Source organism: Malania oleifera, chromosome 1 (genome assembly GCF_029873635.1).
Source record: "Malania oleifera isolate guangnan ecotype guangnan chromosome 1, ASM2987363v1, whole genome shotgun sequence".
NCBI lineage: Eukaryota > Viridiplantae > Streptophyta > Magnoliopsida > Santalales > Ximeniaceae > Malania > Malania oleifera.
The window spans coordinates 80383531-80395862 of record NC_080417.1 but is presented as its reverse complement, the minus strand read 5'-3'; the positions used below and the strand labels follow the sequence as shown (position 1 = coordinate 80395862).

At 36.5% G+C, this 12332-nt stretch overlaps 1 protein-coding gene across 6 annotated transcripts in view; it reads right to left on the bottom strand.

The window, feature by feature from the left end:
• Positions 1-11547, bottom strand: part of LOC131157273 (ubiquitin receptor RAD23c-like) — a 72961-nt gene extending 61414 nt beyond the window's left edge. For 5 of the 6 annotated variants that reach the window (XM_058111285.1, XM_058111321.1, XM_058111302.1 and 2 more), the window contains exons 1-3: positions 11216-11493; positions 8230-8391; positions 7242-7307 (exon numbers count right to left, since the gene is read on the bottom strand). In XM_058111285.1, coding sequence (XP_057967268.1) covers positions 7242-7307; positions 8230-8391; positions 11216-11281 — 294 coding nt within the window. In that variant the 5' untranslated portion in view covers positions 11282-11493. Of the gene's footprint in view, positions 1-7241; positions 7308-8229; positions 8392-11215 lie in introns of all 6 variants that reach the window. The other variant, XM_058111293.1, reaches the window with a different exon arrangement.
• Between the last annotated feature and the right edge of the window lie 785 nt (positions 11548-12332).

The window sequence follows — 12332 nt, the reverse complement described above, 5'->3', positions numbered from 1 at the left end:
ATTCGAGGAGGGCTCCTCCTTTAACTAAATAGCTAACAAAAGAGAAGTGTCAGGGAGACAACTTGAAGGTTGTCATGATAAGAGATCCGGTACTTGCTCTTCCGAACATCATGAAAACCTTCAAGGTACAGACAGATGCATTAGTCTATGTCTTTGGAGGAGTCTTGTTCCAGGAGGGACATCCTGTTGCGTATGAGAGTTGGTAAGCTTAGTGAAGAAGGTAGAAAGCTCAAGAGAAGGAGATGCTAGCAGTGATTCATTATCTTCCCACATGGCAACGTTACCTACTTGGGTCGAAATTCGTGATAAAAACAGATAACTCGGTTGTCAGTCACTTCTTTACACAATTGACGTTATCACCCAAGCAAGGACATTGGCATGAATTCTTTGTAGAGTTTGATTTCTCGTTTGAGCACAAGGCGAGGCAGATGAACCAAGTTGCTGATGCACTGAGCAAGAAGGCTAAGCTGGAGGCCTTACAAATGGTAACAAACTTTATGATAAGTACAATTCTACAATACGAGAGCACATCAAAGAAAACCTTGTGAAGATCTAGTTGCCCAAAACCTCATAAAGTTGGAAAAAAAAAAAGGGTAACTGGATAGAAGACGGATTGCTAATGACCCATGATCGCCAGCTCTTTGTGCCACAAGCTGGAGATCTGAGGAAGACACTGCTGAGAAAAAGTGTTATGATACCATGTGATCAAGACATCCAGGATGGCATTGCACTTTCGCATTATTGAAGCAAAAGTGGCCGCACATGCATGGCAACGTGGTCGATTATACCCAAACTTGTCTCACCTGCCACCATGACAACGTGGAGCAAAAAAAGGTTGCAGGACTACTGGAGCACCTACTAGTACCAACCTGACCGTGGGAGTGTCTCACTAGATTTCATCACCAACCTACCCACAATGGGACAGTGTCGATACTTGGGATCATAGACAGGTTTTTCAAAGTACAGTACCTTCACACCAACACCAAAGTACTATTCAGCAAAGGAGACAACATAATTGTTTTTTAAACATATTGTGAAATATTGTAATGTTCCCCCAATATATAATCAATGACCAAGACTCAATATTCACTGGCAACTTCAGAACAAAACTTTTCAAAATCCTTAGTTCACAACTTGACAACTCTTCGAGTTACCATCCACCATCAGATAGACGAAAAGATTGAATGGGCTACTAGAAGAGTACTTGCGCCATTTCGTCAATGTCAACCAAAAGAATTGGATCCAACTACTTGATGTGGCTTAATTTTATTTCAAGCCCAAAAGAGCTCAACAACCAACAAGAGTCGTTTTAAACTTGTTACAGGATAGCAGTTGTTACCTCACATAGTGGACGAGTCATACAGAGAAAAGAATCCCATAACATAGATCTTCACCAGAGTGGAGATAGAATGTAAAGATTACCCAAGTCTACCTAAAGAAAGCTTCAAAGTGAATGAAGAAGTAAACAAATCAAGGATTAGGACCATTGCACTTCAATGTGGGTGACTTGGTGCTTGTTAAGCTCAATCTTGAACAGATTAGGTTACTATGAGGTCGAGATAAGAGACTACTTCACAAATATGAAAGACTAGTCCCCATCTTGGCCAAAGTCAAAAAGGCCTCTTACAAGGTTGATCCTCCGGCTTAGATGAAAGTGCATCCATGTTCCACATCAATTGCCTCAAGCCATTCAACGCTGACACTGAAAACCCAAGCAGAAGTCAATCAACCAAAGCATCAATGAAGACAATACAACCTGACAGAAAAGAAGTTGAAGTCATCCTTGCAAACAAAGAGTTCACATCATCAACGAGAAAGTGGCACAAGTTCTCAGTGAAGTGGAAAGGTTTAGGAGACAAAGAAATCGGCTAGATTTATGCAGAAGACATTCAACCTTTCGTGGACAATGTTAATAAGTACCTAGAGTCGAAGTCTACAAGGACGTCAATCACAGAAGTGGGAGAGCATCACAGGCCAAGCTTGTTCAGGGCATTATGCTTGCCTGTGACCGCTTGTCTTATGTGCATGGGATGGGTTAACATCATTTATATATTAATATAGGTTTATTGTTTAAGGGTATTTATGTCCTAGCGTACAAATGGGAGTGCAGCTCCTCAAACAGTTTGATGTTTCCTAGCGCAAGAGTTAGATTAGCATAGAAAGTTCTTTAGGGGAGGATGAGTGTTCATTAATCTTGTTAATCTTGTTAAACTCACTAGTCATTGTAATCATGTTTAGCTCGCTTTTAGCTCACTAGACACACGTGGTTAACAAAGGTGTTGCTTTAATGAATAACATTGCTTCGATGTTTACCGCTTGCTTGCCATTATTTTCATGAATTGCTTATTGCTTCTGCTTACATTTCATTCAACTGTTACGATTGTGTTCTATTGGTAAACCATGGTAAACTTTTGAGCTGACCCATTAAGCAAAAGTGCTTTAGCTAGTGTCGCACAGGCCTTCACAAAGGTGTGAAATACTTAGTTGGTGACATCGTGCCACGAAATTTGAATCAGGTTCATGAGCATTTCCATGTATTTGGATTAAGTAATGGAACTTGGTGCGGCCTCATCAATGCACAGGCGTGATTCATCACAAGTTGAACAAATTAAGGCAAGGGTGGTTGCTTTGGAATTCTCTCGCCCCATGACACAAGGCCAAGGATGTTAATTAGTTTTACTACATAAGCAACAATGTACTTAACCAAAAGACTGTGCCTGTGACTTTGGAGAATTATTTTTGAAAATCACTCCACTGATGAATTGGAAGATATTCTATCTTTTCTAAACATATATATATATATATATATATATTAAGACAAATTTGTTTTCTTATTTCAAAACCCTGCAGAGAAAGACAAGTGACCACCTAAAAAAGCTTCACAAATAGTACCTTATACTAAGGTTTAGTCCCCCCCCCCCAACCCGCGGGAGGGTGGCTTTTTAAAGGACATTTCAAAAAAAAGTTGATGAAAAGGAATTTGTTGATATTGTTTTAAAAATATTTGGCCCCCGTGAAAAAGGCGATATTAGAAATAAAAAGTTGGCTTTGAGTGTTTAGTAAAAAGGCTGTAAGGTGGCTAAAAGTATTTTAAATGACTAAAATGGATATGTATTTTTAGGAACCATAATTAATTCTTGTAATATTTGAAAACAATTAAGGACGACAATGGAATAAAATAATTTGTTAAAGAAAAACCTAGCGTTAAACTTTTAAAAGCTACAAATTTGTAACTTTTATAGAAGTTCCCCAAAAAAGCTAAAAGTTGGCTTTCAAAAGCTGGAAAAGTTGATTACCGAACACATTAGACCCAGCTTATATTTTTAAAAGAGAGAAGCTGGGGGAAAAAGAAAGGGGGCGAGGGGGGAGCCAAACTCGCCCTAAAGAACATGATTCAAAAGCTTCTTCAAACCTCTAATAATACCTGTCAAATCAATTTCAGCTCATGAAACATGACCAAATTGGGAAACTAAAGAAAACCTACATCATGACTAAATATTTTAACGTATTTGGTTTTGAACTTGGAAAAAAATTTACAAAGAATAAAATAAAGTAAAATAAACAAACAAACCAACAGAACAAGCCAAACTGCCCATAAATTTGATCAAATTTCAATATCGAATAAATTGGATGAAGTGGACCTTCAACAATAAAGAACATGATTTATCAAATCCATCCCAGCTCTAAGCTATTGACCAAACAATGAAATAATGGGGAATTTTGTGGTCCACAGTAAGTTTCTTTTCTTTCTTGATTTCTTCAATATTTATACAAATATATTTTAGTTTGACATTAAATATTGCATATTCTGACATTTAAAAGAATTACATATTGAAGTGTGTTCAAAACCAAGTTAACTAAAAAAATTTTGGCAAATCAACACATCTTAATCAGCATGAAGCTTCTCTCAGTTCCTTTCTCCTCTCTCCTCTCTCCTCTCTATAGTTTCTTTTTGAGGATAAACGCCGATCCAAAAAATAGCAGATTCTCTCTAAAGATCCATCCAGACTGAAGGTTCTAAGGGCTGGAGAAGATAGGAGTATGGGGTATCACATGTATGTTGGAGAAGAACCCTCAATGGAGGCAACAAGTTGGACCTGCAATGTTTTGACGGTTCCTGGCTTCAATTGCAGAAACTTGTCAACAAAGGCAAGTCAGGTGTATTCTTCATGGCCCCAAAAGCCTGCTTCAGTTCACACTCAACCAAAAAGTTTGAATAATTGAGTCGTAAAGCAACGTCTTCATGCACACAGGATTGCATCTTCAACCAAATAGAAGTCAATTGAAGTTGGAGCAGGCAATTTGGTAGCAGGATTTCTCCTTGATGCAGAATTTGGAAGATTTGCGTCTGGTGGAAGAGGAGGGTTGCAAGCACAAACAATTAAATTCAGGAGAGAGAGCACAAATTTGAAAGACATGCATAGAAGAACAATGGCTCTCCACAAAGGATATCAAGGTATAATAGCAAAGGTTTTGGGTACACTTTTGGATGCCTTGTGCTCACACGAGGGCAATACAATCAGGAGTTGCGCTGTGCGCGGGAGCAAAGGCAACATCCAGGGATCCATTATATAGATACCTCAAGACAAACTGTAAAGGGTGTTTCTCACTAGCAAATATAAACCAGAGACAATGAGCCCTGCAGTAAGGCTGAGAAGAGTCAAAACTGCAGAGATGAAAAGCTGGGGTAATGTGTCAGACGAAGATAGGGATTAGGCTAAGTGTATATAAAGAATTTCAAGCTCAGAATGGCTGTAAGTCTCACAGATATATTGCTTCACATGTTTCAATGACCTCAATAGTGGATTTGGATGGCATATTTGTTGGGGACCAGGTGAGGATGAAGTAATGAAGTGTTTTCAAAGGGGATGACATTTAACCAACACCATTTCCCATAAGGTGAAGGTAAAAATGGCAAGGATGAAGAAACTCAAAATCTCGTTGATGGAATGGGATTGATATTGACAGTTCCAAAAAGCTACTAAATGAGATTAGGCTGTGGCAGGGGTAAAACAAAGAGGTGTTAAAGAGTGCATGATAATTTAAAAGTGCTCCATAAACTGTGATAGGTTCAATCTGATAAAGGAATTTTTGTAATAAGCTTTCTTAATCCAGTTTTTTTTTATCATCTTTTTGTTTTAGTTTAGAGGACTTGTTTTAGATTCTGTCTCCCTCCCTCTTGATAAATTTTCTTTTTCTTTTTAAAAACTAACAATAACAATTTTTTTTGTAAGAAAATAAATTCATTAATGAGGGAAATACAATATTTGAGGAGAAGACATCTTCCTATAAAAAACTTAAAGACAATAACAAACGAAGTCACAATCCTTTTTTTTTGGCTCGGTATCCTCCAATCCTTCTATTAATCAGGCTTATAAAAAATATAAAATAAAATAAAAAGATCCAATAAGACAGCACTGATGCAAACAACCAAAAGGAACCTAGGAAAACAACTCTATCCCATAAAAAATGGGAATATACTGTAATTTCATCAAAAAAACCTCACACTCCACTCAACCCACGATGTCCAAAAAATAGCATGCGAAGTGTCAAAACTCACAATCCCACGCAAGTAATGTACTAGGAAGATTTTGGCTATAAAATGATGGTTTAGACTTCAACCTTAAAAGGCGTCTTTTATGGGATAAAACCATCAGGTCCATTTGGCTAAAGCAGACAATATCTCCTTTAGGCTGCACCAAGACCATACATATGGTATCAGAGCCCCCCGAGGGTACTGCAATGTGGGGGGATCCTACATGGAACTGTAGATCCCGCACAAATTTGTAGGCCACTAGTGACGGCATCCTAGATCAAGCTGGGGAGCCTATCACGATCAAACATCAGGCATGTACTAAGTAGATCTTGAACATACAATAGGCTTCAATGTTGTGAGACACCTTTTCAGGACAAAACCGTGAGGCACAATGACAAAAGCAGAAATACCACACTGGAGTTGGGCTGAGACTGTTACACAAAACAAAATTCTACCTTTGAAAAAGATTGCAATTATAACTTTTAATGGCATGAAGTTATAATAGTAATCATAGATATCTGAAATTTTAGATGGCCCAAAACAATTTTTTTGTAATAATATTTTTTAGACTGCCTCAATAATTTGGGTACTGAAAACGACCCATGTCCCCAACTTGAAGAGGTAAAGTGAAATTAATTACCTTCAAACTGTTAAACCAAATTTAAAGGGCAAGGGCCAATTTGAAAGTTAATTTGAGGTGGACATCACCTCAAACTTTAGAAGGGGGAGGGGGAATTTTTCAAAGTCATCGACCCGTGGGAGCAAAATGAATTTACCCATATACAACATATTCTTTATTGACATGAGACTTTAGAAGAAGAATTTACATTTTAAACTTAGAATTTTACAAGCTGTAGTTGCCTTTTTACTATTCACGTCATTTGCTAATTACATGATATAAAATAGCATTGAACTTTTAAAGGTTACCTTTGGAAAGTAAAAAAAAAAAAGCACCAAAAGGGAATTTTTTTAAAAACAACAAAAAGAAAATTATTTTTCCAAATAGTGCGCACATAGAGAGGTAAAAACAAACAAACAGACCGCCAGGCTCCAGTTGCAACAAATCAACCCATACAAAAAGCTGCACAACCTAAACATCTAATCGCATGTGGTTTGATCAGTCCCCAAGGGAACATCCCAACCATTAGAGCTTGGGACTTCTATGTTGGAGGTCTTAGTTCTAATCATGGGGAGGGTGAATAGGGCTATGTATGAGAGACAGCTACCTCCCATTGTGTAACACAGGCCCAATGGGCCTTCAATGGACTAAAAGAAACATATGATTTGAACATGATAATTACTTACTGTTACACAAATTGAAGCAAATACCCTTTTGGATCTCATTTCCCATGCTGGCCTGTGGTAGACCATGATGTTTCGCCCCCACATTAGGCACATCATAATATGACTCATTAGCTACACTACCACACATCCCATCATGCAGAAAGAAAGGAGAGTACCACACATCTCATCATGCTATTCAAAATAATTACACCATTTAAGAATTTAGTTTACTTGGACAAAAGATCAAACAACAACAACAAATAACAACAAAACCAAGTCTTAAGACCCAATAGATGGGGTCGGCTACATAAATCCTTTCCTGCAAACAAAAGATCAAACACAGAGGAAAAATGTTTCATGCTGAAAACATCAACAAAAAAATATCTAAGCAGAACATTTTTCAAACTGCAATTAAGCTTACTTGACTTGTAGGTGCTGGTGGGGGTGCAGCTGCAGCAGTTGATGCTCCACTTGTTGAAACCTTATTCTACGAATAATTTCAGCATTCATACATAATCAGTAGAATGCAATGGCTAAAGTGAGCTTTAAGAAACTATTGAGTAAGCTAACATGAAAATCATTCTTCATTAAATACAACAGCCACCATAATGACAGCCAAACCGACACCCTCCAGCTCCCACACAAACCAGAGACAATATTTTAAAAACAAAAATGCATTTGATCATCCAACATTTTAAAATAAATACCAATAGCTACTTATTTCAGTAACATAAACCTCATAAGTTAAATTAAAGCCCCAAAGTAACTCATTAATATTAATGAAGGTTTCATAAACTTTAGACCAACATCAGATGCATTTAAAAGAACATCTATGGCCAAGTCGCCAACTTGCAGAGGCAACAGAAGGTTTGCTTAATTAACCTCTTCTGTTCTCTAGATTTTTTTTTTTTTTTCTCTTGCTTTTCCCGTGTAGGAGGATCTTATCCTTTGTATTGTGATTTTTTTTTATAAATAAGGAGAATTTTATTAATAGCCATTAGGGGGATGCCACCCAAGAACAACCAAAATCAAAAAGATCACTGACACTACAAGGTGTTAAAAAGTCGAGAATCACAAGAAAATCGTTCAAAAAAAGCCCACTATACCAACTCATTGTAATAGCATTCACTAAACTATAAGAGACAAAGAGCATAGCTGTTCCTTCAAAATCTCTCCTAGTTCTTTCCCCCCACACAAACCAAAGGATGGCAAGAGGAATGAGGGGCAAGCTTTCCTCTCTTTATTGTAATTTTCCCCCTGTTTGTCTTATATGTATTCCACTTAACACCCTCAACAACAAATCCTAATAGTCATCTAGCCACAACATACCTTGCCTCTCTTCCATCATTCCACGTCAATCTAACATTGAAAATGCAAATGACGACACCCAAGAATAGATTCGAGCAAACCTTAGTTAACATAATGACAAGAAAACTGCCTTCAGCAACTTTGTTTTCATCCATTGTTGTGGCATCTTTCAGAACTTTTCCTTGGTGTATAAGCATTTGTTGTGCAGCAGGGTAAATTTCTGTACCCTGAACTGTCTCTATGTTTTTCTTCACATCGGTGACCTGAATAAGTCATTTAAAACCATCAACTCATGCAACATGGCATAAATCACAAGAAGGAAAAGATAAACAAGATCAACAGGTGGCAGAGGAACCACAACAGTTAAATGTGCAATGTAAACAAACCAAACCCTTCAAAATCCAGCAAGGGTATGGTCACTGCAGCTTCTTTTTTTGTTAGGGAAGCTTTCTGGAAAATGGTCTCAACCATAGACAATCTTCAACCCTATGCTTGTAGAAGGAGAAATGGAAGGATGGAAAGTTTCTTAATCCAATGGTTCAAGCACAGAGCCTTCTCTTTTGTCTTGTACCACATGATTAAATGAAACAATTTTGCAGCAACATAACACAAAGGAAGGGCATGGCTATGGTTAACAGATATTAAATGTGAAAATATTCAAGTGAAATGATGCAAGACATCTTGCTTTGGCATCCTTCCACTAGACATCTTTGGAATTTATCTTGATTAGCCATGGAAATTTGGGGCACTGCTACAAGATCTATTGGAGGTGAGCTTCAAAGTTGAAACTGTGTTACTACAAGTTTAATGGAAGAATATCATCTCTTTGATCCCTCTAACCATTTTTTGGTGAGTGTGGAGGCACAAGAATAGTAGAGTTTCAAGGGAGATGATATTCAATTATAATGCTTAAAAATTAGTGACTACAATTTTTCATTTATTGAGATAGTAGACTTGCTGAATTTTGTTCAGCAAAGAATTCTGTACTTGGTGCCTCCTAAAAGAAATTCTCTTTCACCGACTCAAAAATAAATAAAGAAATAAACTTGGTACCACAATGGCCACATGTAAGCAATTTCTAGAAATTTCCAGTTCCAGCCACATAAAAATCAATTTTAAGTATGTTAATCTTTAAAAGCTTTCAGAACCCCCAGATGTGTTTGTGCACTTTTCTTTTTTCCCAACGCATATGAGGGCAAGCATTGATCCAATGGTAAAGGAGAAACAACATCTCCAAGTGTGGAGGTAAGATTGTGTTTATTAACATCATGCCCTCCCCATAGCCTTGATATGGCATGGCCACATGGGATCCCATATGCACTGGGTGTTCCATATTTTCAAACAAATTTCATTATGAGCTCTTTATTATTCCCTTATTTATCATGTTTTTGGAAGTGAGGATGGAACATCTCCAAGAATGAAAAAAATAGGAAAATAAGTTCAGTTCCCCTTACTGTAAGTTTTCACGATACTCCATTCAAGAAACTTTTTGTACACATTTGCTCTACTCATTAATCGTAGCACGTCTCTGTTGGAAGTTATGCACCAATTACCAATTCCCTTTTTGTGTTCCATCAATTCCTCATCAAATTCATCTTCTAATTTTCTAAACACAAAAATCCATGTGGTACTAACTATGACAATGTGTAATGATCTTAATATTAGCCTGGAATATGACCATTTGGAAAAGTCCTGATCAAGAATGGTAAATATAATCAATAAACAAACCAACACTTAGAGGAGCCTATTAGAAATTGATGTCCTATAATTCTATCAAACATGATAATTGGAATTAAAATCTATAATTATCTATTGTATCATTTTATAAACACTTTCCAGTTCCTTAACATTCAAAGCGCCTTTATTTTATCGTATCTTGCTTTCCATTCTAAATTTTTTTAATTATCAAATGTTTGTAAAAGTTATCATTGATAAAAGTGATAAGGATTGATAATATCCATGTTTTAAAAATCTATAAATTTTCCATATGTTCCCCTCCTAGCTTGGCAAATTTGTCCCATGATTTCAGAAATCGCATACCTGTCTTCAACATAAATATGCATTACTATTTCTATACTTCGAACAATAGAGACTGTTACTAATCACCACGAAAGAAAGAACCTTAAATGCAAAGGCAAATAACTCCATATATCAATTCGACTAAAAATATAAACTTATAAATCATTATTAGAGAATCCATAGGATGATAGTGAACACCTAGAGAATTATACCTATTTTCCTAATAAGAAAATAAAATAACACAATAAAAACAGTGCATGAATCAGATAACAAGACACCTGATTACAAAAGTTAGAAGAATTCTCCCCACTCGAAGACATTTAAGATGAAGAGGGAAACGAAATTTATTCAGAAACAAATGTTATCATATTGCATTATTTGCATAGATGCTTCAATACATTGAACCCTAAGTTGGCATCGCGCATATACAAAACACATGCATCTCAAGGTGCATTGCACAATGTAAACCTAGAAATTCACCATATCTATAACACTGCTCCATAACTGTAAAGTTACACACTATATCCTGAACCAACTTAGTTGATTATCACAAAAATTCCTACCTAAGCCATCGTTCGCATATCCAATACTACTGGTAAATCCAAAACAAATCAGTTCTATGGAACAGGACAATGCTCTGTTTCTTTCTCACCAAGGGAAAAAATGGGGGAAACATTAAATTATCTTCTATTCTTTAATATTTTACAGCTCCTCAATTCCTTCCCCTTTTTTCTCCAATTGCCAATTACAATTAAAGCATCAAAGCAATACCCCAAACACCACCAAGCATAACAGACGAGCAAAAGCTCCTCCAATCATAACTTTGTACAAAGATTAAGATAAGCACCCACCAATTCTCATCAACTTCTACTACGGAAATCGACAATTAAAATAGCAAACAAAGCTTCAAATTCAATTCAATAACCATAATACAAAACTAACAAAAACCCTAGTCCCGCTGATGGTCAAACATCATCCCACACACAAGATAAAGTACGCAGAGACCCATAGCCATAATCTTCATGAAGAAATTTAGAGAGGAAAAAAATGAGGAGGGGCGGGAAGAACCGTGTCTTCGGGTTTCACTTCAATCTCGAAGTGTGAGCCCTTCAGAGTCTTGACAAAAATCTTCATTTTCCTTCGATACCACCTCCGATTCCCGTCCGTACAGGTCTAGATTCTCCGCCAAGATCTCCAATCGGTGACGGCGACGCGCGTGGGATGGATAAAGCGAGAAATCCCCGACTCCTAGCAGTAGAAGGCACAGAACAGTGACTGCTTCGTTTCTATAGCAGTCCCAGTGAAAGAAGGGGGATGACGTAACTCACTTCTGCAGGCACCATGGTCAGCCAATGAAATATGCCGTGAGAGCAATATTGATTACGTGTCATTTTTCTGTTGGAAATTTGAAAGAGGGTGCCGTGGATAGAGTTATACTGTAAGATTTTGATTAGAACGGAACGACTAAATGGTGAATTAAAATTAAAATTGGAATCTATTAGAATTAAAGCGGAATATCACATTCCTTTTTATGATTGGTTCGCCACAAAAATTATATTATATTATATTATATTAATATTATTTTTTATATTTATATAATATATATTCTTTAGTATTACATATGAAATTAAATTATAATATGTGCGCCTGCATATATTCAATATACAATAGTATTATATTTTTTCTATACTGTACACTTATTAAATTTTATGATTATATATTTATACTTGATGATATTAATAAATATTTTATTTTAAAGATTATAAATAATAGTATAAATTTGAGACAAAATAAAATAATTAATTCGTCAGATAAGGAATATACTTTTCTTTATTTAGAAACAAAATAACTTACAAGATACACCTTTTGAATAATAGAAACCACTTTTATCGAATTACACTTGAGTAATACTCTAAACTTCTAAGTTTAGAAACAGATACAAGCTTTGAGAGGGTTGAGGTTTGGATAACACTCAATGTCACACAAATCCTTTCTGAGACGACACGTAATGTAACGATCCCAAAATATATATGTGTGTGTGTGTGTGTGTTAAGGATACTTCCTATCCTTAAAGATTAAAATCCCCCCCCCCCCGACCTAAGGCCTACACACACTCTCTCTCTCTCTCTCTCTCCTCTCTCTCTCTCTCTCTCTCTCTCTCTCTCTCTCTCTCTCTCTCTCTCTC